The sequence below is a fragment of the Lissotriton helveticus genome, chromosome 4_2 (genome assembly GCF_964261635.1).
Source record: "Lissotriton helveticus chromosome 4_2, aLisHel1.1, whole genome shotgun sequence".
NCBI lineage: Eukaryota > Metazoa > Chordata > Amphibia > Caudata > Salamandridae > Lissotriton > Lissotriton helveticus.
The window spans coordinates 106,760,237-106,787,161 of record NC_136064.1 but is presented as its reverse complement, the minus strand read 5'-3'; the positions used below and the strand labels follow the sequence as shown (position 1 = coordinate 106,787,161).

Genomic DNA, 26,925 nt, shown 5'->3' with positions numbered 1-26,925 from the left:
GGGCGGTTTTGTTACTACAAGAAGACCTGCACATTTGCTCAAAGGTGCGCACATACTGAAAAACCATGAAGTGCACAATTGGCTCAACGTAATATAAACTTATTTTGACTTGTACTTAAGTGGTTGTGTATTCACTCACTTATATACTATTGCGCAACCTCCTCTGACGTGTCTGTAGAACTTACCTTTTGTCCTGAATTTTTGTCTTGAATTTTGACCCTTTGTCCTGAATTTTTACACTCACTGTCCTGAATTTGCACCCAAGCCAGTTGGTCACCCTTTCCAGGCACACACCTCCCTTATGGAATTCCAAAGCCTTCTGCCCTTTTAACTGTTGCCCATTCATGAGGTGTCACACTATGACAGCCTTTTCATCAACCAAGGCCACTGGGGGTCCATTGACACTGTTGCTCCTGGAGAAGCCACAAACCTCCAGACTGGGGTTAACCACGACGATTGAGCGTCTTCGATTGCTCTGGTCTCCCGGCTGCGTGACGTATGATTCACAAACAAACCCGGGCCCTGCCAGTCCATCTCTTCGATGTACACGGATTGTTTTGCCATTAAAAAAGATGGCCGCCGCTGCCCGGCTTCAGGCGCAGTGCACGGGCCGTGACCCCGCCGGTGTGCTGCTCTGCCTTTGACTGCCCAGCCTGCTGACGTCACCGCCCGCCGCAGCCAGTGGTGAGACTGTTTTGACGGGTGACATCCCGAGCGATCAGATGTTGACGCCGTGCGTGCTCGAGCTCGCCGTGCGCTGTGACGTCGCAGCGGGCGCGCGCCAGGCTCCCCGGTCGCCCGGACTGGAAAGATGGCGGCCTTTGGGATCCTCAGTTATGAGCACCGGCCTCTGAAGCGGCCCCGGCTGGGGCCGCCCGACGTCTACCCGCAGGACGCCAAGCAGAAGGAGGTGAGGCCGCAGGGAGGGGAACAGGAACCGGGGGGGGGGAGAGAGAGCTCTGGCTGGCAGGAGTGGAAGACCAGGGCAGGGGGCAGAGTCCAGGGCAGAGACCTGGGCAGAGCATCTGTGCACGAGCTCAGGGGAGGGGGAAGGGTCCAGGGCAGTGCACGAGCTCAGGGCTGGGGTGCAGAGCAAGGTGCTCTAGAGCAGTGTGAAGAACCTGCAGGGAGGCTGTGGCATTGGAAGGACACTGGAGTGTGGAAGGGGGCAGGCTGAGGCAGTGAGTGGAGGGGAGGCTGGGGCAGTGGATGAGAGGCTGGGGCAGTGGATGAGAGGCTGGGGCAGTGAAAGAGAGGCTGGGGCAGTGGAAGAGAGGAGGCTGGGGCAGTGGAAGAGAGGCTGGGGCAGTGGAAGAGAGGCTGGGGCAGTGAGTGTATGAGAGGCTGGGGCAGTGAGTGGATGAGAGGCTGGGGCGGTGAGTGTATGAGAGGCTGGGGCAGTGTGTGGATGAGAGGCTGGGTCAGGGTGAGTGGATGAGAGGCTGGGTCAAGGTGAGTGTAGGCTGGGTCAAGGTGAGTGTAGGCTGGGTCAAGGTGAGTGTAGGCTGGGTCAAGGTGAGTGTAGGCTGTGTCAGGGTGAGTGTAGGCTGTGTCAGGGTGAGTGTAGGCTGTGTCAGGGTGAGTGTAGGCTGTGTCAGGGTGAGTGTAGGCTGTGTCAGGGTGAGTGTAGGCTGTGTCAGGGTGAGTGTAGGCTGTGTCAGGGTGAGTGTAGGCTGTGTCAGGGTGAGTGTAGGCTGTGTCAGGGTGAGTGTAGGCTGTGTCAGGGTGAGTGTAGGCTGTGTCAGGGTGAGTGTAGGCTGGGTCAAGGTGAGTGTAGGCTGGGTCAAGGTGAGTGTAGGCTGGGTCAAGCAGTGGAACATTGGTTGAGGTAGTGGAAGGGAGGCTGAGGCAGTGGGAGAGCGGCTGAGGCAGTAGCGAAAGGTTGGATCAGTCAAAGTTTTCATCAGAGAAAGGGGGTTTATGGAGTTCAAATCAGACTGCAGTACGATAAAAAACGGGCATCACAGAGGCCTTTACAATGATGGGGTGCTGAGGCAGTGGTTACAGTTTGGAAAAGCGCCTCGATCAGTAAAGGGAGACTGACGTTGAAGGAGAAAGAGCCTGGGGCAGGAGAGGAGAGCCTGGGGCAGGAGAGGTGGACTGCGGCAGGAGAGGAGAGGGCAGCCTGGGGCAATGGAGGAGATGTTATGGCATTGGAAGAGAACCTGGAACACTGGGAGTAAAGTCTGTAGAATAGATTGATGTGGCAATGTAAAGGGTTTCGTGGAAGGAGACTGAGTTAATGGAAAAAGGTGTGAGCAGCTTAGAAAGCTGGTTTATAGGAAGGAGGTGGGAGCGGTAAGGCTTGAGGGCAGGAGCGATAGATGAGGCCTGTGCCAGAGACGGAAACATGTCCTCTTCTCTTGAGTGTCAGCTGAAGTCCAGGCTACTCAGGACTCTTAAGAGGCTGTGTACATAGCCTCTGATGTGCGAGAACGGTTCTTTGTTAGACTGTAGAGAACGGCGGCAGGTTCCACCGCTTTGCTCATTGTGGCAGTTTAGAAGGAAGGATCAGAACGGTTCAGAGGCTGCAGGCTCTGGGTGCAGGCCCTCTGGCTGCAGGCTCCAGCTGCAGGCCCTCTGGCTGCAGGCTCCAGCTGCAGGCCCTCTGGCTGCAGGCTCCAGCTGCAGGCCCTCTGGCTGCAGGCTCCAGCTGCAGGCCCTCTGGCTGCAGGCTCCAGCTGCAGGCCCTCTGGCTGCAGGCCCTCTGGCTGCAGGCTCCAGCTGCAGGCTCCAGCTGCAGGCTCCAGCTGCAGGCTCTAGGCTCTAGCTGCAGGCTCTATGCTCTAGCTGCAGGCTCTAGGCTCTAGCTGCAGGCTCTAGGCTCTAGCTGCAGGCTCTATGCTCTAGCTGCAGGCTCTAGGCTCTAGCTGCAGGCTCTAGGCTCTAGCTGCAGGCTCTAGGCTCTAGCTGCAGGCTCTAGCTCTAGGCTCTAGCTGCAGGCTCTAGGCTCTAGCTGCAGGCTCTAGGCTCTAGCTGCAGGCTCTAGCTGGAGGCTCTAGCTGCAGGCCCTAGCTGCAGGCCCTCTGGGGTTGAAGGCCAGTTAGTGGGCTTCAGAGATGAACAGCAGCAGTGAGGCTTAGGCGAGAACCACATTCCCAGCCACGTTGACTGTGTTTGGAGTTTTAGGATTACGTTTTTTTTAGTGGTTTGTAGCTCGTTGTGGGGACCTGTCAGAATCCGTCTTGGAGTAGTTGAGCTTTCATTAGTGGTTTGTGGCTTGCTGTGGTTGCCTCTCGGAAACACTTTCGTGGTAGTTGAACACTTTTTAGTGGACTGCGTCTTGCTGTGAAACGTGGGAACTCACACATTTAAAGGAATACGGTTCCCTTTTTTAATTCATACTTTTTAACGAATATCTATTTCCTTGTTCAATTTGATTTGTATTATTTATGTAGATTGACCTGTAATTTGTCACATATAATGTTTAAAAAGTATCAAGAATGTGTCCTTTAGAACTGTTCAAACGTTCGTGAGCTCAAAGCTGCATAGTCTGGGAAAGCTGTCACATCTGTGTATAACGCCAACTGTCGCCTCTAGTTGTCCATCCATTATTTTTTTAAATTATTTTTATTTAAACCAAAAAATAATAAATGCTACCACATTTCGTCATAGTTGCACGTCACTACATTTCCATGATCATATTGCAGCATAACTGACGAAACTCTTGGTAGTCTGGTAGGTGGCCAGCCATCCAGGTGCCACCACTGCTAGGTTAAACATAGTTTATCTGGTGAGTTGTGACTGGTGGGGATGTAGGCTGAGAGCCATTGTGATACCGTTTTGATCAATGCCATGCTTGGTAACAGAATGTTGATGGGTGACCATGCATAGGGGTGCCGAGACATCAAGCAGGCTAGCTCTTCTTTTTAATGTGTTCTGCCACCCAGAACATGTCCGCTGTGGGCCGGAAGAGAGAGGGCGCACATCAGATGGACCCTCCACTTCTCTGTGTTCTGGGTATTGCTGCGAAGACACTAAACCGTAACAGCCCCCTCTGCCGTCTCTGCTCCATGTTCTATGTGCGTTGAGCTTCCCTGTTCACTCGTGACGTCGTGGTTGACTCTAAGCCTTCAGTTGACCATCTGTTGTTCAAATAAAATGCTGTTGCCTACAGATCTCGCTGTTATGACCCCAAGTGAGGGCGCTGAAGGGAAGCAGGCACAGGTGCATGATATTGCCAGCTTGAATATTGTACATGCACTTTCGCGCCTCTGTTGTACCGATACATTATCATAATATCTCTTTGGGGCTGCCTTGACAGCACAGCTGCCTATTGTTACTAATTCTTTCACTTCTACATTAGGTTTAGGCCTTGCTCCCGGAGAGTATTACCCGCTCACCTCCTGATGAGTGTATTACTAGCCTCCTCCGAAGTGCTCCTCTTGCAAAACATGAGCTTCGATTTTATATCTCAAGATCAGACCGAATCATCACACTTTGAATTCTATATCTCGTGGATGCATTCGATAGAGAAAGTAAACCGGTTTTGTTTTTCTTATTTTTTCTCTACAGTAGGCGTTGGATACATATTTTAGCCAGTGATCCAAATGCAAGCCAGCCTTATGGATTAGCCAGTGCTTCTTGTAATTGCTGTTGTATGTTTATAATGTCATGATGCTTTTACATCGTTTGTGTATTACTGTAACATTTTGAATTCGTGGAAAGTGATGTTTTTGAATTGATGCTGGAAAAGCACCCCAGCCAGCAAATGTCATGCGGTGGTTGCCACAGACTCTCTCTAGCTTAACAGCGATGCCGCTGGGTAACATATCCCGAAGGCCACAATCCTATTAGACTGGTAGAAGTTAACTGGTTAGGTTTTAGCGCAGTGACATGCTTGGGACAAGATATTACATTACTATTTCAAGAACGATGGTTTAAGGCACACAGTGACAAGCAACAGAATGTATTTTCTCCCTCTTCTTGCTGCAATTATATTGCTGTACTTTTATGTTGTAGTGCCTATTATTGATGGCATGATGTAAAGATGTCACTTGCAAGACATTTTGTTAGCTTATATACAAGGCCATAGGAATTAATTATGCAATAGTGCGGCTGATGCCATTTTTGGATAATTACAGATTTGCCTCATTTGCCACACAGCCCAACATCTGCTGCATAATCTAAATATTTTAACAAAAAAAAAATAGTTTTGAACTCACGGTTTAAAAGTTACTAAAAATTCAGTGACAACTGATTCCCTTCGCAAAGCTTTACTGGTCACCTTTCTGCTGCTTAATGCTATATTTGGGTATTAAACTGGTACGAATGAGGTGCAACCAATGCCCAGACAGTGTTTTCCAAATGTAAAAATGACAAAATGAAGGAAATACTATTTCAAAATGTGCCGCTTTATGCTGCATAATTTGGGTTTTCTTGCTGCATAATTTACTCAAGCCTGCCACATAATGTTGCCCTCTCCTGCCACATAATTCCAGTGGACCTGCTTATAGGGGGCTTAGAGCCCATTCACTGCCTACCATTGGTTGACTTCACCGTCACTGTTATTTGCAGGCTCCTGTGTGGCCAGCGCATGCCGGCATCACTTCTTCTTCAATGTGGAGTGGCGTGGCTCACTGGTTAGAGGCGGCAGACCCGGAAGCAGAGAACGGCCCGGGACCAGGGTTCAATTCCCGATGCAGCAGGGTCGTGGACCAGGGTCAGCGGACTCGATAATTCTCGCCTCGGTGCCTACTCTAACCAGGGATCACACTCGGCAACTCTGGGCATTAAGCTTGCCTCATCTCTACAACGGCCCCCCACAGACGCCGGGGATGCCTGGTTTCACCTTGGAGATACCCAGAAGGGACCATCTCACAGGGAAAGCCATGACGGGTTCCCCAGCGGTCTTCAGCGCCAGGACGCTTACGGGCAGCAGTGCACTTTACAAGTCCCACACATTTACATTTACATGTGTTTCTCCCTCCCCTGGAGTGTGGACCAACTCCTGCTTTGATTCTTTGAGTGTCCTTCCTCTGCTCACGCTTTCTACCCACACAAATTTTTTACTTGTACATGCAGCACTCCCCAATAGTACTTATGTTTGTAGGCTGTCTACACCCAGTTTCTACTCTGTTATTGTTTGCCCAGTTCCCCCCTCTCCTGTGCTGTTGCTTGACCTGTAACCCATTTCCCCACACCCACTTCCCTGATGTTGCTGACCCCGCCCTCGGTGTCACTTGGCCCCCCATGCCAGAACAAAACTCCATAACTCGGCCATGTCATACTGCTTTTCCCCCCAGATTTTAGTCATGCTGCACAGCAGCGGTGGTGCTATACATAATGGCCAAAACACATTGACAAAGTCAATAGGTCTCACATAGGTGAGACCTATTAACTTTGCCAACGTTTGTTTTTCTGATGCTGCTGGCTCCTCTCCACCCAATACCTTTGCCCAAACCGAGCTTCCCAGTGCTCTCCTATTCCTCAACCTCCTGCTTTGCTTTGGGGGGTTGGAGGGGGCTCTTGCCCCAAACCCCCTTTGTAAAGGCTGTGCTCTTTCCTCAGTACCTCATTAAATCATATATGCAGTGTGAGGCCTGAGGCAGTTCGGATCTCCCGTCTGTCCTACACCTCTTTAGCTATGTACTCAATGATGTGGTCAATTCCTTATCACAGTCCTGCATTTCACGTGGCCAAAGCCTTCACATTCATTTTTTCTCTGGTAAGGTACAGCTCCACCAGAGAATGTCTTCTTGCTGTTCAGTGGCTCCATGCCTCTCTCCATGTCCCTTCCAGGTTAGACTTCCTCAACGATGCTTATTGTGAACTGTGATCTATTTCCTGGGGCGCCTTGTGAGCTCAAGTGTAGCCATATCTCTTGGCCAATAGTGAAATAAAATAAGAATGACCATGTGGTTTGCCGTTCATTTCAAGGTATTATGATTTCATGCCTGGGCTAATCCAGTGTGCAGCATCAGCTGTTCCATCTTGATAAACATGGGATCAGCAGTAGGGTGCATAATGGGAGTAGATGATGTTATCTTGTGACCAGTTCTCTGCAATCTCGCTAAACATTTGTGACGTGGTTCGTTGATTTGTCACTGTTTCCTAGCGATTAAGTGTGCTAGGCGGAATGTGATAAGTATAATAATTGTGCTTTGATATATTTACCCTGTACATTGGTTTCTCAATGTTTCTTATTGCAAGGGATAGAAGCAGTTGGGCCCAGGCAGCAGAGAACGTCTCAAAAATTGAAACCTCGCCCACCACAGGGCAGTCGTATTCCTAACCCAAAAGGCCAGATTTCTTGTTAGATATAGAATCCAGTATCAGACAACGTTCCAGTGCTAAGCTAGTTGGGCCACTTCCGATGTGGTGGTCAGCAACACTAGATGCAGTTCAAGGTGAGACCAGATGCAGGTTTAGCTGGTCTGCACAGTATTTTTTTGTTTAGAGGGTGGGGCTACAGGTGTTAAGAAAGGACTTAGCACCCATATTTGTTTCACTGTAGGTTCTGAACTGTTTCTCGTGTGACTGATGCAGGGGCAGTAGTTTGGAGAAGTGAGTTTCCCTCATACAAGGATTACCTCTTGATTCCTTCCGACCCCTGACGAAACTTACAGTAAGAGTTGTAGCCTACTTTCAAACTGCGATTTCGTGGGAAGTTCCAGATGTAGAACAACAGATCTAACGGTTCTCGAATCAGGACAACCTCTTTAATCAACAGGATGTTGAAGACCTCGAGTGAATGACAAGACCCTTGCACCAGTTCCAGGCTGGAGACTGATCGATGCCTGCTCCCACAAAAACAAGGCAGTCAAGCAACAGATGAACGTGGCACCAACATGGCATTTTCCTTAGAAGGTCCATGACACCCAGACAATGCAAGAGTTGCTAAAATCAAGAGATGGTTAGCTGAGTGCAGACTCCTGTGCCTTGAGGACAGTCTCTCAGCACTTGCCTTTATCAAGATCCCAACAACTGTGTCTGGTCATTTCCAGAGCGGCCCAGCTCTAATCTTTACAGGGCAGCTTCTCTTATGACCATGGAATGGTGGGAGACTGGTGCCGACAGCGCGTGGGGAAGAGGTCTTTAAGGATGGTTTCGTGCTGCAGCGCCTCTTCTGAAGTCCACATGTATGGACGGAGCTGGATCAGCAGAGTGTACTCATCTTCAATTCAGAGCTACAAAATAGCAGTAATTCTGTGGGAGCATGGATTACCTCATCCGTTTGTCTCTCTTGTAAGGGTTTCCATGGGTAAAGCATTAGCCATCAGTGAAGTTAAGAATACCTCCATGCTTCCACCGCAGGCAGGTGTCCTTTAAATACACTGCATTCTGTTCAAAATTGGTATTATGGCTCTTAACTTAGGCAAGTTTCATTTACTTTTTGTTTATCTGAATACATTTAAGAACTTATGTGACGCAGTAGGTATGTTCAGTCACCTATCCCAGTAAATGGTACTACAAGCTCCCATGTGCCTGGTACAAGTAATGCCAGGTTCCCTCTGTCAAAATCCATTGTCCATAAAAGAATAACGCCAGCCTCCATGTACCAGATATAGGTATTGGTAGCTGCTCTAAGCCAATAGTACCATCTTCATATGCTCAATAAACTGTATATGTTTCCAGCCTCTGTATGCCCGTCAAGTTATTACTTCCATCCACCTGCTAGCTTGCTAGGCCAAGAGAGTACCATTTGTATGCTCAATAACATCTATATAATGAACTCTATAATTGCTCAAAGCCCTATAATAGTTACTTCATTCATACACATACCCGGTACCAACTAGTCCCAGCTCCCCCACTGCAGTAAAGTATGTGAAGTACGGAGTTCCAGACCTTGTTATTGTGGCTCAACAAGGAACTGGCCGCCCCTTTCCACAGTTGTGCTTGTTGCATGCCCACTGTGGAAATGAGGCATGCATAAAGTGCTTAGCCCACCATCCTGCCCACAGTATGTTTTAGTTGTATCTATTCGCTTCATACCACTGCAGCAACTAGGCCGACTGGTAGCATGATACTCCGTGTGTGTTTGAATGAACGAGTGTGGGTTTCTGGGTGTACCCATATAAAAAGTGTTTCATTACTGTGCTCTTACCATAGTTGGCACTACGTCTGTGTGGTGTAGTGAAGCGAATGTAGTGAGCTTATTGGGTGCACGAGTGTGGACTTTTACACATTACCCGACCAAGGAGGGGAATGCTTAAAAATGTATTGACCTGTAACAACAAAACAAAAAAATTGTTCCATTTGATGTGATGCAGCAAGGTGACGGGTCATCGCACGTTTCTCATTATAACAGTGTCTCGGAGTATTTTAGGGCTCATATTTTTGCAGGGTTTGTCTTTTAGCAAGGCTTTGATTATGCCACCTTTATGATTCTATTTATGGTAAATCTTTCAATATTTACAGGCTGTCAGTATGCTGAGGCACAGTTTATGAATGGGCTCTCTTTGGGCCAGCTTTCAGAACATGGTAGGCCTGACCCTCTGACAGCACTTTAATTATGCTGACGTTCTGGCATAGGAGAGAGAGTTCAAGATGTGATTGGTCTAACTGTACCATTAGCTCTTTTACTTATTTGTTTTTTGAAGAAGGATCTTGTGAATTGCTTTGGAAGTTTACTTTCTAGCGTTCGCTGGATTCCAGAAATGTTCCTGTAAATAAACCCTAAAATACAAACTAAGGGTCATTAAGACCATCCATTCTGACCTTCCCCAATTGACCATATTGTGTAATTTATGGGCAAATTACATCATCTTAATATGTCTCAGATCCCTTGTTTGTTTGTCATGTAATTGTGAGTGTATTGCAGGCACTAGATCAGTGGTTCTTAACCTTTTAACTTCTGTGGACACCCACCCTATCATTACTGGAACCTTGGAACCCCTAGTGAATCATCATTGGTATCTGGCGACCCCCACTGAGCCCTTACTGGAAGCCGGGGCCCTGGCCTAAACATTTTCAATGATTTGAACCGCAAAACAATGCGCAAAAAATACAGAGACAAGAATTCATCAATTACGTGGGCAAATAACGAAATATTTAATTTAATTCCCAAGCCTATTAAAAAAAAAAAGACATTTTAATGAGCAGTTTGGAGCACTTTTAAATTGAATTGAGGCCACTTGTTCTCCATACTGTATTCTGTTTGATGCATTTGCGCTGCTCCCACAAATCTATATGAGGACATTAACTTAATTTTTACCTTCCAATTAATTACACATCCTTTCTGCCTCTCCCAGGAGGCAGATGGGGGCAAAAGACCCTTATCTGCCCCACGGGGGGCAGTAGGCCCACTAGGAGCCAGGGATTTTGTTGTTTTATTTATATGTAGGGGCGCTTGGCTGGCGGTGAGTGTGGATGGCGCTTGGCTGGCGGCGAGTGTGGGTGGTGCTTGGCTGGCGATGTGCGTGAATAGCGCTTGGCTGGCAATGTGCGTGGATGGCGCTTAGCTGGCCATGTGCTTGGATGGCGCGTGGATGGCGCTTGGCAGGCGGTGTGCGTGAATTGCGCTTGGCTGGTGGTGTGTGTGGATGGTTGTGTGCATGTACTGACTCTTGGCTCTGGGTTCCTTCTGGTTCTTGGTGAACCTACAAGTCCTATATATATATATCCCCCAACCGGAAAGGTCCAACAATATATTGCTTTCAAACATCTGTCATACTTGGAGAAAGTTACAGGTGAAAACGTTGGAACAAATGGCTGTTTTTTTTCAACTCATTTTCAATTTTTCTTATTTTCAACTGTTAGTTTCTATAAAAAAAACCTTGAAGGATCTACTCAAAAGACCCCTTGCTCCCTCAGAATAAGAGTGTATCTCTAGAGTCGTGTAAAAACAATAGACAGCTATTTTACTCAGTCAATCGTGCATAGTTAGTTTCACCAGAGTGCAGAGAAATAGAGAGACGGGCGTTTTCAATAAAAGGTGTTATTTATTGAGCAGCCTTCTTTCTCATTCAAGAGAAATGAATTGCCACGATTGCAATACTTAACATGAAGTAAAGTGCGTACAGTAAAAGGAGTATTATAAAATAATACTGTAAAAGCATTGATATGGTTTCTTAGCCATATGATACTTTAAAATGGATAAAATATATACATACATAAATACATTGACTAACGTACTCAACTGGTGCTTCTAAATACGCCTGCCCCGGTGTACCTGACCTAAGCCTAATACGTGGGAAGGAGTAAGTAAGTAGCAGTTTAAGTTAAGTTGGTTTTGCCAAGAATCTGAGTCAAGAATTCTCTTAAGGGTTTAGTCAGCTCCGTACCAGGAGGTCTGGTATCGCTCTCTCAGGACTCGATATCCCAGGAATCCACAAGGGTATCTGGAAACACCGGAGCTGGATTTTCTCGGCTGGAGAAAAAGACACCGTCTTTCTCAGTGCGTCAAAAGGGAGGGGCGGCGTCCGTGGGCTCTCGCATCAGCTGGGCTCTCGGGCAAGTAGATAGCCGCTCTGCTCCAAAACCACCGTGTGTTTGCTTAAGGCAACATTGGTATATTTATACCTGAAAGGTGCCGGGTTTGATGTAAGGTTGGACATAAGACGTCAATAAAGATGTCACTAAGAACTGGCCGTTCTTTCAGTGTTCGCAGGAGTTCTAGGACAAATCAAAAACGAAGCATGGGGATTTCCCAGGTTGCTGGAGGTTTGTTTTGTTTAAAGAACTCGTTGTACTCTCTAGGAGTCTGGGGAAGTAGCCTTGCTTAATTTGGATTGCCTGGGCTACGACTAAATATGGATACGATTCTTATGCCTTTATAAGGATATTATTTATTACAACCACATAAGAGCATAAATCAGGAATATTGAAATAGGGTCCTAGATAGAAATACAACACCCACTCCACGATCTAATGTCCCTCATTACTAAAACTAAGCAATAGTAAACATATAATGGTGCATGTGTTTTCCAACCCACCCCAAAAAACATAATTCGCATTCGAAATGGTATATGGTAAATACACGAAAATGAGTATTGGTACTGTACGCTTTTCAAGCAGTGGTATCATTCAGTTAAAAATGCATATATATATCAGCAAAATGAATTGCGAAAATTACACATGAAATGGCTCTTAATACAGAAGAGAAGGTCGAGACCATTCCATCACATAATAATACAAATGCTGTACATGTGCTAGAGGCTGAGGTAAAATATTGTCTCTAGAGTTCCTAAAATAGAAGCTCTGTTCTCTAAGAATAGTTCTACTTTAAGCAGAGTACATGTGCCAGAAAAAAGGTAAATATTTTGGAAGTGAAAAAGAAATAATTTCGTTTTTCGGGGGAAAAAAATAGTTCCAAATGTTTTCAGTAGCTTTTGTTTATTAAAGCTGAAGGCCGAATTCAGAGTTCAGGGAACGCTGTGTGCTCGTTGCTTTAAAAGTTATTCTTTCTGTTCAGGGGAGAACATAATTTCAGACAGACTCGCAAAAAATTGGTCTACAGCATCAGGTGTAAGTTCGACCAAGTTTGAAAATGCTGTAACAGTGCAGTCGTGAGAATTATTGCTATCATCGATGTCAGGATCAGCAATGCTCACAGAAGGTTGTACCTGGGTGATGTTGCTCTCATCTCGTACTCCACTGCCACATACTCGTAGTGGTGAAGTCTGAACGAATGCCGTCATCAGAATGGGTAGCCGCTGGGGACAACACGATGCATGAGCCGTTACAGGACCTAGCAAGGTAACTGTATCCATTGGTACTACTGATGGTAGTGTAAGACAGACGTCCAACACGCATTCCTCTCCGCATAGCATACATCGAAGCACAGGTAAGATGCAATTTTGCCAGATTGGTCTGAATGAAAGAAACCAGGTCATATTCAGATCTCTTAGCCGGGCTATTCCGAGGACTTTAGTTATGCGGTCCCGATAGCGTATAGCTAGGATCGTTTCTTCCATTGTTGCTGAAGTTTTGTCTGCGACTTGGCTTGCCATATCGGAGCAGAAGAATCAAAAATAAAATTACTGCTACGTGTCCCAAAAGCAGAGGTAGGCCGCCAAAGACAAAATTGGGGAAGATGCCCAGAACTGTTTCAAAGGGTGTTAACAGTCCAGAAAAAATTGTCTTAAATACATGTGCGATGCCACTGGTATCTGACATGTTTAGGATTTGGCTTAGCATTTCTATGAAATGCACGGGGCAATTTGTTGATAAAAGGGAATGTATCTCTGCCGTTGTCCTTGCAACTTGCAGATCATACGTTTCTCTGGACGAGGTCAAAGGCACGGTTGTCTGTAAAAGAACAGACTTTATTCTGCTTAAAGTATCAATTCGAATAGAAGATATTCAAAAAAGGCCACGCCGCCTCCATGTCTGGAGTGCTGTTAGGATACAATACTTGCATACAGCAAGTGACCATGGAACTAACGCTGACGAGATAGGCTTTCCCTGGCACCATGCCACAACAGCTGTGGTCATTTATTAGAATATAGCTCCCGTTAGAAAGCTGTCTAAAGAATGGCTCTATCTGTGTTGCAGGAGTGCCGTGCAGGTGACATGAAAGGTTATTTGAAGACCCTTCGCAGGCCCCATGCAAGTTAATACCTTGACACAGAAGTGTATCGCTTAGTGATCGTTTACAATTTTTACCACTAAGAAATGCATTCTTTTTCTTTTCACTGTAACATGTGTGTGTATAAGGTAATTTCCATGTTGACTTGATGTACCCTTTACCCAACCTTTCATACTGGCCTGCTGGTATATATTCTTGGCAATATTTAAATTGGAAAGTTGTTATCGGAATTGTAATTATTCCGTGTATTATCCATTCAATGACAGGTCTTTCTGACATTGTCAATGGTAATCTCTCAAGTTTTTCAATGCTCAGAATCGTATAGTCTGCTCCTTTTTGTGCCAAACTGATTTGTTTATCAGTAAGGTTAAAAATAGAGAATAATGACGTTGTGCTGATTAAACGCCATGGTACGTAGCCTGAACGCAGATTTTGCAACGTCCAGCCAAGCTGTACAATAGAACCTAATTGGGACTGACCATGTTGTAACATTAGTAAGTCCTGCTCTATTATATCAATAGCAGATGATACAATACTGTCCAGTGAATATATTCTGGAGGACAGTCGTTAACCCATTATCCACAACAGAAAGTGATTTTTCCAAATTAATACGATCAATTTCTCGTATTTTTTTATGCGGTTTCAATTTGCATTACTTTCGAAGCTTCGTTGTACGCAGCTTATATACCGGCCGCTAAGAAACGTTTTTTACGCTGTTTGCGTGGTCCCAGTTTGAAATCACTCAAGTCAGCACCGTCTTTAAGTAAAGTCAAGTGTTGCTTAATTTCAGCCAGTGTGGATTTCTGTAGCCATTCGAGGCATAGTTTCCCTACACTGTATGTTGTAACTATCCCTGGATGTTGTCTCTGGGAGTATCTTGGGTCTGGCCTGTTCAGTTTTAACCCCTGTATTTTGTTCAGGAATCTATCTTGACAGTTATTTATGTCTGTGGGCCAGATCAACCATTTTTTCCAATCAGGATGTGTTTTGTTTTGGTATAAAATATGGGATACGTCTATCTCCATATCAGTAGTGCTATTACTATCAGGTATGGGCTTTGGAATAGTCCTTAATTGGGGCTAGGCCAAGACAGGTAGTCTGTTGAATGGTGTCATTCAAGAATATTATTTGTTCTGGGATCATGCAGGCTCTAAATAACGCTTCTAAACCTTGGACCTGACATTCTTTTGTACCCCAGATGGTTTTTGTTTCAATGTTGTTTTTCCAGAATTCAAAACCAAATGTAATAATTTTTTCATAAACAGTATAGCAGCCATTAGCCCGACAAGATGTGGCTGCGCGTGCCATTTTTCCACATTGTGTATAGTTTTACGATCCGGCCTCATCCGGAGCGGCTGCTAATTGCTTTTCCAACAGTTCTGAGAAAATTAATTTGCGCAGCACCTCGAACACCGCCTCGGCGCGCCAGCTGGGGTGGCAGCAGGTGCCCACGGGGGGCGAGATGTACCCGAGAACTGGAGCCGAGGGTGGGACTCGCAGAGTAATTACAATAAAATACAGCAACTCGAGGGGGCAAAGATGAAGTATTCCTCAAGAACCCACGAGAATGCATACACCAGATGCGAATTTAAACCCACACCCGGGATCTTTTTCTGACATCAGTTCAGTCACTTCTTACATCTACTGATACTGACAGGTATTTAGGTAATAGCGAATTAATGATTATATTCATTGACCGGTATGCAGATGCCCGGAGTGTAATACGATATTTATTACCACTGCTGAGTGTGGGGAGGAACCATGAGAAGGTCATGAATATTGAATTCCGCTCCCTCAACAATCGCTCTTCATACATGGTTCACATAGCGCTCCTTTTTCGTGCACAAAAGTCATAAATGAAGGTATTTTTACCAGAACATCGAGACAGAATGGGTTAAATGCGCGAAGCAAAACGGGACACCGGAAAGCATTTGAGCTTCATCAGAGTACTGTTCTCCTGTTCGATCACTGCAACCTGCATGAGGCAGTAAGCAGTGTTTTCCCACATTAATTAGGCGGAACTCTTGTAACAACCTGAAATTTCAGCTTTGCGCCTGTACTAGTGAATACATGTACAGTGGAAAGCCCCGTTGTTCTAAAATTGTGGCAGAAAAAAAGCATTTCGTTACAACAATTAACGACCAGAAGGACAACTTTGTCTGGTGTGCTGGCTTTAAATGAGAAGCTCAGAAGCTCCTGTGTATTACTCTTTACCTTCTGTCTTTGTACACCTCACAATAGAGTTGTCAGTAAGTCACATGCAAAGCTATCCGTACTACACCCTCACGCACCCCCACCCTCAGCCCCCTCACTCTCCCTCACACCTCACCCCCCCTCACCCCTCCTCACCCTCAAACACCCTCACCCTCAAACCCCCTCAGACACCCTCTCAAACTTAAACACCCTCACTCACCCTTACACGCCCTCACCCTCACCCCCTCACCCTCACACCCCCTCACCCTCACACCCCCTCACCCTCACACCCCCTCACCCTCACACCCCCTCACCCTCACACCCCCTCACCCTCACACCCACTCACCCTCACACCCACTCACCCTCACACCCACTCACCCTCACACCCACTCACCCTCACACCCACTCACCCTCACACCCACTCACCCTCACACCCACTCACCCTCACACCCACTCACCCTCACACCCACTCACCCTCACACACCCCCTCACACACCCCCTCACACACCCCCTCACCCTCACACCCCCTCACCCTCACACCCCTCACCCTCACACCCCTCCACCTTCACACCTTCACCCCCCCTCGCCCCCCCACCCCCTCACCCCCCCCACCCCCTCACCCCCCCACCCCCTCACCCCCCCACCCCCTCACCCTCACACCCCCTCACCCTCACACCCGCTCACACACCCTCTCTCACCCTCTCTCACCCTCTCTCACCCTCTCTCACCCTCACACACCCTCACACACCCTCACACACCCTCACACACCCTCACACACCCTCACTCACCCTCACTCACCCTCACTCACCCTCACTCACCCTCACTCACCCTCACTCACCCTCACTCACCCTCACTCACCCTCACTCACCCTCACTCACCCTCACTCACCCTCACTCACCCTCACTCACCCTCACTCACCCTCACTCACCCTCACTCACCCTCACTCACCCTCACTCACCCTCACTCACCCTCACTCACCCTCACTCACCCTCACCAGCATAGCATAACAAAACATAGCATAACAAAATACAGCATAGCATAACAAAATACAGCATAGCATAACAAAACACAGCATAGCATAACAAAACACAGCACAGCATAATAAAAAAGCACAGGATAGCAAAAGATAGCATAGCATAATTATTCCCAACTCTCCTTATTATTGAGCAACATCTGACAGTTTACAAATAATCTTTATACACCAATTCAGAGTTTTCGGAAAAATGTATGCAACGCATTGTCATACACAATGCCAATAACTCAAACTTTATTGCTGCGAGCCCTATTGCATTGTAAATGCTTGTCTTTCCACTACCGCATTTCCCTCAGGATGGAAGGGACAAGAGTACCGCAATGCAATGCCCATGCTGGCCATGGCTTCCTTGTAAGCCCTAGAGCTAAACTCAGGACTCTGGTCAGAATGTAGCATGCCAATTGCGTATGTGCCGATAAAGACTCGCAAATCTTTTATAACAGTTCTGGCGTCAGCCGAGCGCTGGGGCCACATCCAAATGAATCTCGTGCAGGAATCCACTGCGACCATGATATATTTATAGTTGCCATCCCCTTGTAAGGGACCCCAGTGGTCCAGGTAAACACAAGCTAATGGTTTATCTGAGATTAGAAGGGGCGTCTGCGCTGGTCGTTTCACTGTTGATACTTTCATTCTTTGGCATATTTCACATTCTAGAACATAGTTCCTAGTTTGTTTTCTCATGCGTGGCCACCAATATCTCTGTTTTAATAACGATATTGTGGCGGAAACACCAGCATGTGCAGAAGCTAGCCCTTCGTGTGCCGCTATAATTAGTCCTAACCTGTGTTCCATGTTTGGAATTGCCCTATCCCCCACTCCAGGGATTCGAGCAAAAGGAACATTATTCGCATCAGTTATGTATGAGTACTTTACTGGAAAGCCTTTTGGGAGTGATTTTCTATCATCTTTTACTGAAGCACTGACAGCTTGCATTACATCGCTGTCTATTTTTGTTTTTGACCGGGTGATAGCAGCTACGGAAGCCGTTTGCACAGCTGCCTTCGCGGCTTCATCAGCCAATGAATTCCCCGCAACGTGAACGCCATCACGTTGATGACTCAGTGTATGTATCACGTGAGTCTTTTGTAGTTCTTTCTGTAAAAGAACGACTTGTTCCCAAAGCATTTTATGCTTGATTGTGCCACCCTTTGCATCTTTGAAGCCGTTTTGAACCCAGTTCTGCAAGTATTCATTATAAGACTGAACGCAGTAATATGAATCGCACACTATTAGTGTGGGGAATTCGCGATCGGTATTTTCAAGCGCCATCTTAAATGCTAGTAGTTCAGCTCGCTGAGCTGTACAATCTCCTAGAGATTGGGTTTTAGTGACCAATGGTCTAAATTTTCCTTTGTGCCAACGACCTTTAACAATCGCGCACGCAGCACTGTAAGCTTGCTTACCCCCAACTGCGGCTTGTGCTGATCCGTCTGTATATATTATACAGCCGTAATTTTCTAGAGGCAGGATTTCGGTCGGCAGAGGACATTCATATTCATATTGGAGAAATTCTTGTGTTTTTAAATTAGGATCAAATTCGTATACCACGTCTGTTGCAGCAAGAGAATTAACCCATTGTATCCATCTAGGATGTAGTGCTTTAGCATTTGGAATGCTTGCCTTTGTCACTGCTTCTAGGGCAGGTATTGGTGTAACGATTATTATTCGTTTACCTTGTACTAGGGCTCTTTCTTTTGCTACAGCAGTCTGAACCGCTGTTCGAATTTTTTCAGTAGAACTGAATTTCATTTCAGCTTGTGTGTACAAGTGTGATTTGTAAGCTATTGGTACCGTTTCTCCCTCATTAGAGGTTAGGTACGTGAATCCGCATCTTCCTGGGATGACTCGGATTACAAGGTTGCGTATGTTTTCGCGTGTTTGCAATTTTGTTTTAGCTAACATGTCTGTTTGTAATGATCTTAAAATTTCTGTGTGTTTCAAGTCCAATTTATTGGTTTGAAATCAGGTTTTATTAATTCATAGAGAGGTTTAACCCTCTCTGCATAATTTAGAATGTATGTTCTTCCGAAATTCAGGAAACCTAGTATTGATTGTAAGTTCTTCAGCGTTTTAGGTGCTTGGAGTACAGCACACTTCTCTAAGAAGTTGTCTGCTAGGCTTTTGCCTTCACTTGATAATTCATATCCTAAAAACAGGACAGTTAGATGGGCAATTTGTGACTTTTTAAAGTTGAATTTGTAACCCTCAGCTGCGAAACCAAGTATTATGGTGTTCACTCTTTTCAAGTGAGTCTCCAGGTCATCATCTGTGAGATAGATGTCATCGACATAAGATAATGCTTCATCATCATATATTTGTAGTAACTCTGTTACTCTTGCTGAGAATAATCCTGGGCTATTCTTGAATCCCTGTGGGAGTCGACAGAAGTTTTTTTTGTGACCCCATTATTGAGAAAGCGGTCAAATACCTGCTTTCAGGTGCAATGTTTTGACAAAAGAATCCATTAGAGATGTCTAATGTTGTTTTGTATTTTTTGCGCACGATGTTATTCATTAGTGCTGCACTGTGTGAGTTTTGTTCTGCAAATGTTTTGCAACAGGAGTTTAAGTGTCTGTAGTCCAAAACTAGACGATATGAATCGTCTGGCTTGGAGACAGGAAACAAAGGATTGTTCATTTGTGAGGTGCATGTTTCAATCACCCCCTGATATTCAAGTTGATCTAAGATCTCCCTGACTTGTTTTTTAGCTTCTTGCTTAACAGGATACTGCCTTTGTGCAGTGGGTTGACATTTTAACTGGATTTTGTGAGGAGGACAGTCCTCATCCCATCCTACATGATTTTTATATAATGCAGGAGCTTGGGCCACTGCCCATTTTCTTGCTAATGTATATTTTTTATGAATTGGAATATAATTTGAGAAGGCAGGCATAATCATTTCTTCGCCATGAGGGCACTCCCTGACAAACTCTGGTGGCCAGTCTTTCTCAGCTAACAGGATGCCATAGCCTTTCGAAAGGTTATCCCAAAAAAGACCCCTTACTTTCCTAGTCTTGTCCCCCTCTATACGTAATGTTATTTCGTATATTTTATGAGGTTTGCTAACTCTGGTATCTGCAGTTTCCACTTGAATGTATTCATTCGTGTCCACTGTCTCCAGAAGATTCATCAGGATCTTGCGAGCTATGGTCACTTCTGCTGCGCTGTCTAGCATTGTCTGGGCCCACTCTCCGTTTTTAGGTTTCGCCTCGTCGAAAGCTGCGCCGCAGGCGAAAACTTTTGAGAAGAGTATGTGGCTTGGTCACCGCCTCTCACTTCCATTGGCTAGCTCCATAAATGGAGGCTAGCCATTGTAAGTGAGATCTGTCCGTCATGGTCCGAGGCGATTCGTGGGCGTTCCGGCGATGTTTTTCTCATCCTGCCCCTTTTAGCACATCATGCGGCGGTGGGCGGATGTTAATTATTTTTTTTGGTGCTTGCGGTTATCGTCATTGTTGCCTCGTTCTCCTTGAGCATGGTGAGCAGTCCGAGCCTTCCCCGGGAGACAGACATGTTCTTTAAACAACCCAGACAGACATGTTCTTTAAACAACCCAATGTGACATTTTCCCAAATAAACCGATTGTTTCTCTAATTACTTGTCCAATTGTCGGGACAGGAATTGTAATGCCGCGGCACTGACTGCATTAAAGGGGCAGGGAGATGGAGTTCCCGTGATTCAGCAGGGGTGCGAATCTGTTTGTAATCTGAGGTATAATGTATGCATTCGGAGGCCTTAATTGCCTTTTCTTCCCTACGGTTCTGTCACCTAACCACATTCAACGCATTCCTGTGCTCGGCAGATTACAGCCAATCAGCGCATGCAGATGAGGGCCTTTGTCTCATCCTTGCCAAGGGCAGTGGTTAATGAAGAGAGGAGAGGGGGCAGGGGAGATAGCGCCCGAGGGCGGAATCCGCAGATGAATCTCAAAGCCATTGTGGCTTCAAAGGCGCCAGGATGGAGGGGTGACGCGGCCGCCTCTCGCAATCAAGGTCAAGAATCAGGAGGCCCTGAATGTGCAAATGTCGGAGACAAGGCCCCCTCAGCTGTGTGATTTACAAATAAGAAATGGGTTTGAACTACTGGGTTTTGGTCACGTAGTCACAGAGAGTCACTTTAGTTAGTACCAGAGACCCCCGTTTCAATAATTTGTGCCCCGCCCCCCTCTCACAGTGTACCAGCAAAATACAACGCATCCCAGGGACATGCCCCGGTCACTCACTGTGCTTCTGCTGCGCCGAGGTATTCCACGCCCTCCCACCACCCTCCACACACGCAGCTACCAATTGTGAGCGTGTGCAGAGAGCAGCTGTTTCCTTCGTGGCTGGCCGGGCTGTGCCCCTCAACTGGTCACGTGCCCCTCCTGTGAAAGACCTAGCAGCCACTCCGAAATTCCAGTTATGCATGCATTTCTATCTCGAAATCAAGCGCCCGAATACCATTGTCATATTATGTATATTTATATTGAGCTTTCGATGCCCCTTGAAACCCCTTGTGTACAGTTCACCGAGTCTGCACGCCCTCTTTGCCGCAGGTTCAAAAGCTGCAGCATATTGTTTCAAAGGTGCAGCATACTTGGTACAATAAGTGCCAGATTTGCAAAGGGTCGTGCAAAGTGAGGCAAATCGGTGCAAACCCTTGAAAGGGTAATTTTTTTCCAGCGTATTTTGCGCTGGAAAGGTGCAATTTTTTCAGCATACATAGTGCATTGCGCTGTCTTCAGAGCTTTAAGTGGGATGAAAACATTTGAGGGTCTCTCAAAGGGGCGTGCCCAATGTAATTAGGGGCGTGTCTTAAAACTGTAAGCTAAAAATCTGTGCTTAGCATAGTGTCGCCCGCCTTGTATTTTGCTGTTTTTGTCATGGCATCCAGATTTATTATACAATAAGTAACATCATACCTACAAGTCAGGACTATTGGCTTTGTTAGTTGCATAAGATAAATAAGCAGCAACTATGGTTTGTATATGATATTAAAAAAGCTTCCACTTAAAGCCCTGTTGACACCAGGACAATGTTATATATATATATATTTTTTTTAAGCGTTCAAAACTGCTTTATTGCATAGGTAATAAAGTACACAGCTTCATGCGCCTACAACCCTGAGGCCGGCAGCGTGGTAATCAGTTATAACACAGCCTTGTGACCGGCATCCCGGAGGCCCGGCAGCGTATCACAAGATCAGGCGACAGGAGTAACGCATCTAGTGTTGAAGAACACCGGAGGATGTACTGCAGTAGAACAGTGTTTTCGTTTTTTTCGTTCAAAAACTTCCCAACAATAAACAAACCATGAGGCTTTATAAACACACTTGGAGGTGGAAGTCCGAGCCGACAAAGTAATGCAGATAGTCACGATCTCACTCAAATACATAGTCGTACAACAGGAGTCATGGCGGCATATAATAAACGCTAGAGTCGGCTTCATGCATGGTGTCACGGAGTGTCATCGAGTGTGAGGGAGGTGGGTACATGACGTGGGTGGCATGGAAGGGCCCTGGAATGGGCGAGGGGGCAGGCGTCAATGTTAGAGAGTACAATGGCGATGAGCGACATGTGTGGCGCGTTGGGCAGGGAGGTGACCCACGGCACGGGAACCGGGATACAACCTTTGTCATATAGAAGGTGAAATGTATGTATGCTGTCAGGTATTGTGGCCCCACTCTGAGTCCCAGCAGTGCCGCTAATCGCTAGTATGGTCCCCCTCAGGAGCATCGTCGTCATCCGTCTGCAAGTAAATAGCTCACTAGCGGGCCCCAAATATCTTTAGGTCGACTCATGATCGGCAACAATTCAGCGAAGGTAGTGTGTTCCTGACAATAGGTAAAGTCTGCCATCAATTTGGGCGCTCTGCCTCGGCCCCAGCGACACGCCACCCGTCTCCTAGCCAAGAGCAGTGCAGTATCAACAAATTTTCGACAGGATTTAGGAATATGCGGAGTATGCCCGAGAAGCGCTAACAACGGGTCCATAGGCACGGTTACCTTTGTCATTGCCGTGAGGGCGTCAGTCACCTGTTGCCAGTAATGCTGTACTAGGGGGCATCCCCACGCCAAATGCAGGAAGCCGGCATGTTCGGCACGGCAGCGCTCGCACCGGTCATTATCCGCCAAGCCGAACCTACGTTTCCTCACTGGTGTATAATATACCCGTTGCAGGAATTTGTAATGTATGATCTGTAGTCTACTGCTAGCGGATATACGAGACGTAAGGGCGCAGCAGTAGTGCCATTGCTCATCAGTGAGGTCAGCAGGCAGTTCAGCATTCCAATGTATCCGGGCACCTGCCTCAGGCATTGGAGCCGCAGTCCTGATTTGACGGTAAAGGCCAGAGACTAGATGTGCCCCGTCCTGTGAACATAGCAAGAAATGAAGTGGAAGTAGGATCTCAGGCTCAGCGGGGAAATCAGGTAGGATGTCCTTCATCCCTGCGCGCAGGCGTATGTAATGGAGGACTTCTAGCGGGGTACGGCTATGAGATGCAAAGAACAGTTCTGCAGACTTGAACTGACCGTTCGAGAACAGGTCGCCCCATCATGCAACCCGCACCCTTTCACACAGGGTGCGAAAGCCCCGTTCCTGCAGCAGAGCGAGGTCAGGATGAAATGTCAGCGGTAGCTTGGGTGAGTACGGCAGCCGGCAGGACATGCTCTTGGCAATACGGCGCCATGCGTCTAGTGTACAGGATACAGAGGTGTTCGACGTAGGTATGGATGATTCCGAGCAGTGGAGCAGTCCGTTGAGCGGAATAGGATGTACGATCCAATCTTCCACCACAATGTGAGGCATGAAGGGGGTGGGAACCAGCCAGTGGTAGGCATATTGCGCTTGTGCGCATTGATAATACGCCTCAAAGTCAGGGATATCAAAGCCTCCCTTGTCATATGGAAGGGTAAGCGTGGACCATTTTAACCGTGGGTTCTTACCCCCCCAGAATAACCGGCGTAGTTCCGACTTCAGGGTTTTGAGGAAAAAAGCGCCAGGAAAATAGGTAATATTAAGGAAAAGGTATAGGAAGCGGGGAAGGACCACCATTTTGATAAGGGATGCCCTGCCGGCCATGGAGAGTGGCAAGGTTATCCAATGGTCCACTGCGGCAGCAAGTTTCGTGATTGCTACTCCATAATTGGACCGTAGTGTTTCGCTCCTATCACGGGAAATTTGTATGCCCAGGTACCGAAGATCAGTCCGACACCACTCCAGCGGGTAATCAAGGGGAAAGTCGGCAACCGCTTCCGTTAGAGGGTACAATTGCGACTTGGACCAATTATTGTGTACACCTGACATCCTGCCGAATACAACAAATTCTCGGAGTAGTGGGTTGAGATGCAAATCAGGGTGTTTGACATAGAGAGTGATGTCGTCAGCGTAGAGAGACGCATCAATTTGATGCTGCAAGCATTGTACCGCCCCCTCCCGATGCAGCTGACGGAGGCGACAGGCAAGTGGTTCGACAGCTATAGCAAACAAGAGGGGAGATAGTGGGCATCCCTGACGCGTGCCTCTAGTAATGTCGATAGGGTTTGAAAGGCGACCATTTACAAGAACTTTTGCCGTGGGTCGAGTATAGAGCAAGCGGACCCAGGATATGAAGAGTGTCGGGAACCCCATGCTAGCTAGGACAGAGAATAAGTAAGGCCATTCGACCGAGTCGAATGCTTTGGAGGCATCAAGGAAGACGGCTGCGACTGGCATATCGGGGTGTACTGTGCGGAGCAAAGAGAATAAAGTGCGAAGGTTATGTGAGGTAGAGCGGCCAGTTACAAACCCACATTGATCGGGCAGTACGATCCTGGACATGAGTAGGGATAGGCGAGTAGCCAGGACCTTAGCAAGAATCTTGACATCGCAATTTAGGAGGGAAAGCGGGCGGTAAGAATTGCAGGAGCTGGGATCTTTGTCGGGCTTCAAGAGGGAAGTTATAACCACCTCCCGCATGCAGCCAGGGAGGACGCCGTCGCCCGGCGATTCCTCGTAAACCTCTCGGAGGACAGGGGCCATAATATCTATGTATGCTTTATAGAATTCAGCAGGGATGCCATCGAGGCCGGGAGCCTTGCCGTTCTTGAGGGACATAATGGCCTCGCGAATTTCATCTAGTTTAAAGGGGGCCGCCAGAAACGCCCTGTCTCCGTCGCTGAGCCAGCAGAGCGCCACATCACCCAGATAGGCAGCGTAAGGTGTATCGGCCACAGTGTCAGAGGTATAAAGTGTGTGATAGTGAGATGTAAAGGTATCGAGCAGTCCATCCGAGTCCCTGACTGTGGTCCCGTGAGCGTCAGTAAGTTCAAGTATGGTGTTGCGATCCCGTGGGGCCCGCGTAAGCATCGCAAGTGCCCTCCCTGGCCTATCTCCCTCACAGTATTTCCTGGCCTGCCAGTGTTTCCCCCGGAACTTAGTCTCCCTGTTAGCCTCCTCCTCATACTTCGACAATGTGTCCCTAAAAGCAGCATGTGTATCAGGGCTACCGTCTGCCACCATACGAAGCTCCAATGCCCGCAGCTCCCTTTCTAGTGTATGAATGGGGTTTTGAATATCCCGCAGGACCCCAAAGCTTTTGGAAATGCAGTATCCTCTAACGGTCACCTTAAAGGCCTCCCAGATGTGTTCAACCGAGTCCACTGATCCCCTATTTCTGGGAAAAAAAGCAGCTATCTCTTCACCCAGCTCGACTCGGAACAGATTATCTAACAAGGTCTCAGGCTGTAGTCTCCAGTGTGGTCTGGGGCAATCCCACCCAGGTATGCGGAGGTGCAGCAGTACGGGACTATGGTCAGAGTATGTCCTTGGCAAATGTGTCACCCTTAACACCTCTGCAGTTATCCCCCTGGCAAGGAGAAAGTAGTCCAACCGCGCCCATGTGCCCGTGTGCGAGGTAAAGTGTGTGCCTTCCCTCCCAAGGGGATGTAAGTGCCGCCATATGTCCACCAGTTCGCCCTCTGCAATCATGCCTTCCAGCGCCTCCCTAGCCCTAGGCTTGTAGTGACTTACCCCATCTGCCCTATCCAGTCGTGGTATCAATGCCAAATTAAAGTCACCACCCGAGACAACATGGCGAGATCCTACGTCCATGATTTTGCCCCAGAGTGTGGTAAAGAAAGCGGGTGTATCTACGTTAGGAGCATAGCTGGCAACAAATGTATATGTGTCACGACCCAGTCTGCCCCAAAGGAGAGCATAACGCCCCTCGTTATCCACCAAGTCCCCGCATTTATGAAATGGTACAGTACGAGCAAGAAGAATGGTGACTCCTCTCGCGTAAGTGGAATAAGAGGAGAAGGTACGGACTCCGGCCCATTTGCTCGCAAAGGTGGTCCGCCACTGCGGTGACAAGTGGGTTTCCTGCAACATGGCCACCTGGACATGGTGTCTATTGAGATAAGCAATGACATTCCGACATTTTTTAGCATCATTAAGCCCTCTAACATTCCATGACATGCAGGTCAATTGTGCATCAGCATTCAAGGCAGCCATAGACGGAAAAATAACAATTCAACCAATCGTAGCCTGTGCGATGAGACTGAGCCCACTCTAAGTAGCTGACATAGGTAATCTTGACAGTGCAGAACTCGAACAATCATTCCAAGTAAGAAAAGCCTCCCCCCGAACCAACCCAACCCCCCTCCCACCCCAGCATCCCAATCATGCCAGCAGCCACCATTCCCCACCCACTGTCCCTCCCCCCACCCCCTCCCCCCCTTCAACTGCAACATCTGAACATTACTCATGGGGAGCACCGTGAGGGAAACAACAGCAAGGTCACACAACCACTTCTCCCGCCAATGGCCTCCCATACTATATGACCTTCGGTGGAGGCCAGGGCAGGGACAGTGGTCCTTGGAGTACATTACCACTGGAGAGGTCAGCAAATCCCAGTCTGTAATCGAAAATCCATGCCTTCAGCACGCCCCGAACGGGGGCCGAAAGAGGTCGTGGAAGATGGCATTAAGACCGGACTAGGCGAAGCCATGGTATCAGTGTTCATTCGCTTCTAAGAGCGGGTTTTCTTCCTCCGGATCCGCCTCAGCATTCCGGCCGCCCCTCCGGGCCCTACAAATTGTTTTTAGATAGTCTTCAGCTTTCTGTGGGTTGGTGAAAAAACGATTCTTCCCCTGGTGAGTGATGCGTAGCTTCGCCGGGTAGAGCAAGGCATACTCCACCTGGGCCTCTCGCAGTTTCTTCTTCACTGGTATGAATTTGCGGCGCTCTTCCTGCACCAGCGGGGTAAA

At 47.4% G+C, this 26,925-nt stretch overlaps 1 protein-coding gene across 9 annotated transcripts in view; it reads left to right on the top strand.

The window, feature by feature from the left end:
* Positions 1–692: 692 nt before the first annotated feature.
* Positions 693–26,925, top strand: part of MED12 (mediator complex subunit 12) — a 614,738-nt gene continuing 588,505 nt past the window's right edge. For 5 of the 9 annotated variants that reach the window (XM_078640214.1, XM_078640212.1, XM_078640218.1 and 2 more), the window contains exon 1: positions 743–910. In XM_078640214.1, the coding sequence (XP_078496340.1) occupies positions 812–910 (99 nt within the window). In that variant the 5' untranslated portion in view covers positions 743–811. Of the gene's footprint in view, positions 911–26,925 lie in introns of all 9 variants that reach the window. The other 4 variants (XM_078640219.1, XM_078640216.1, XM_078640215.1 and 1 more) reach the window with 2 other exon arrangements.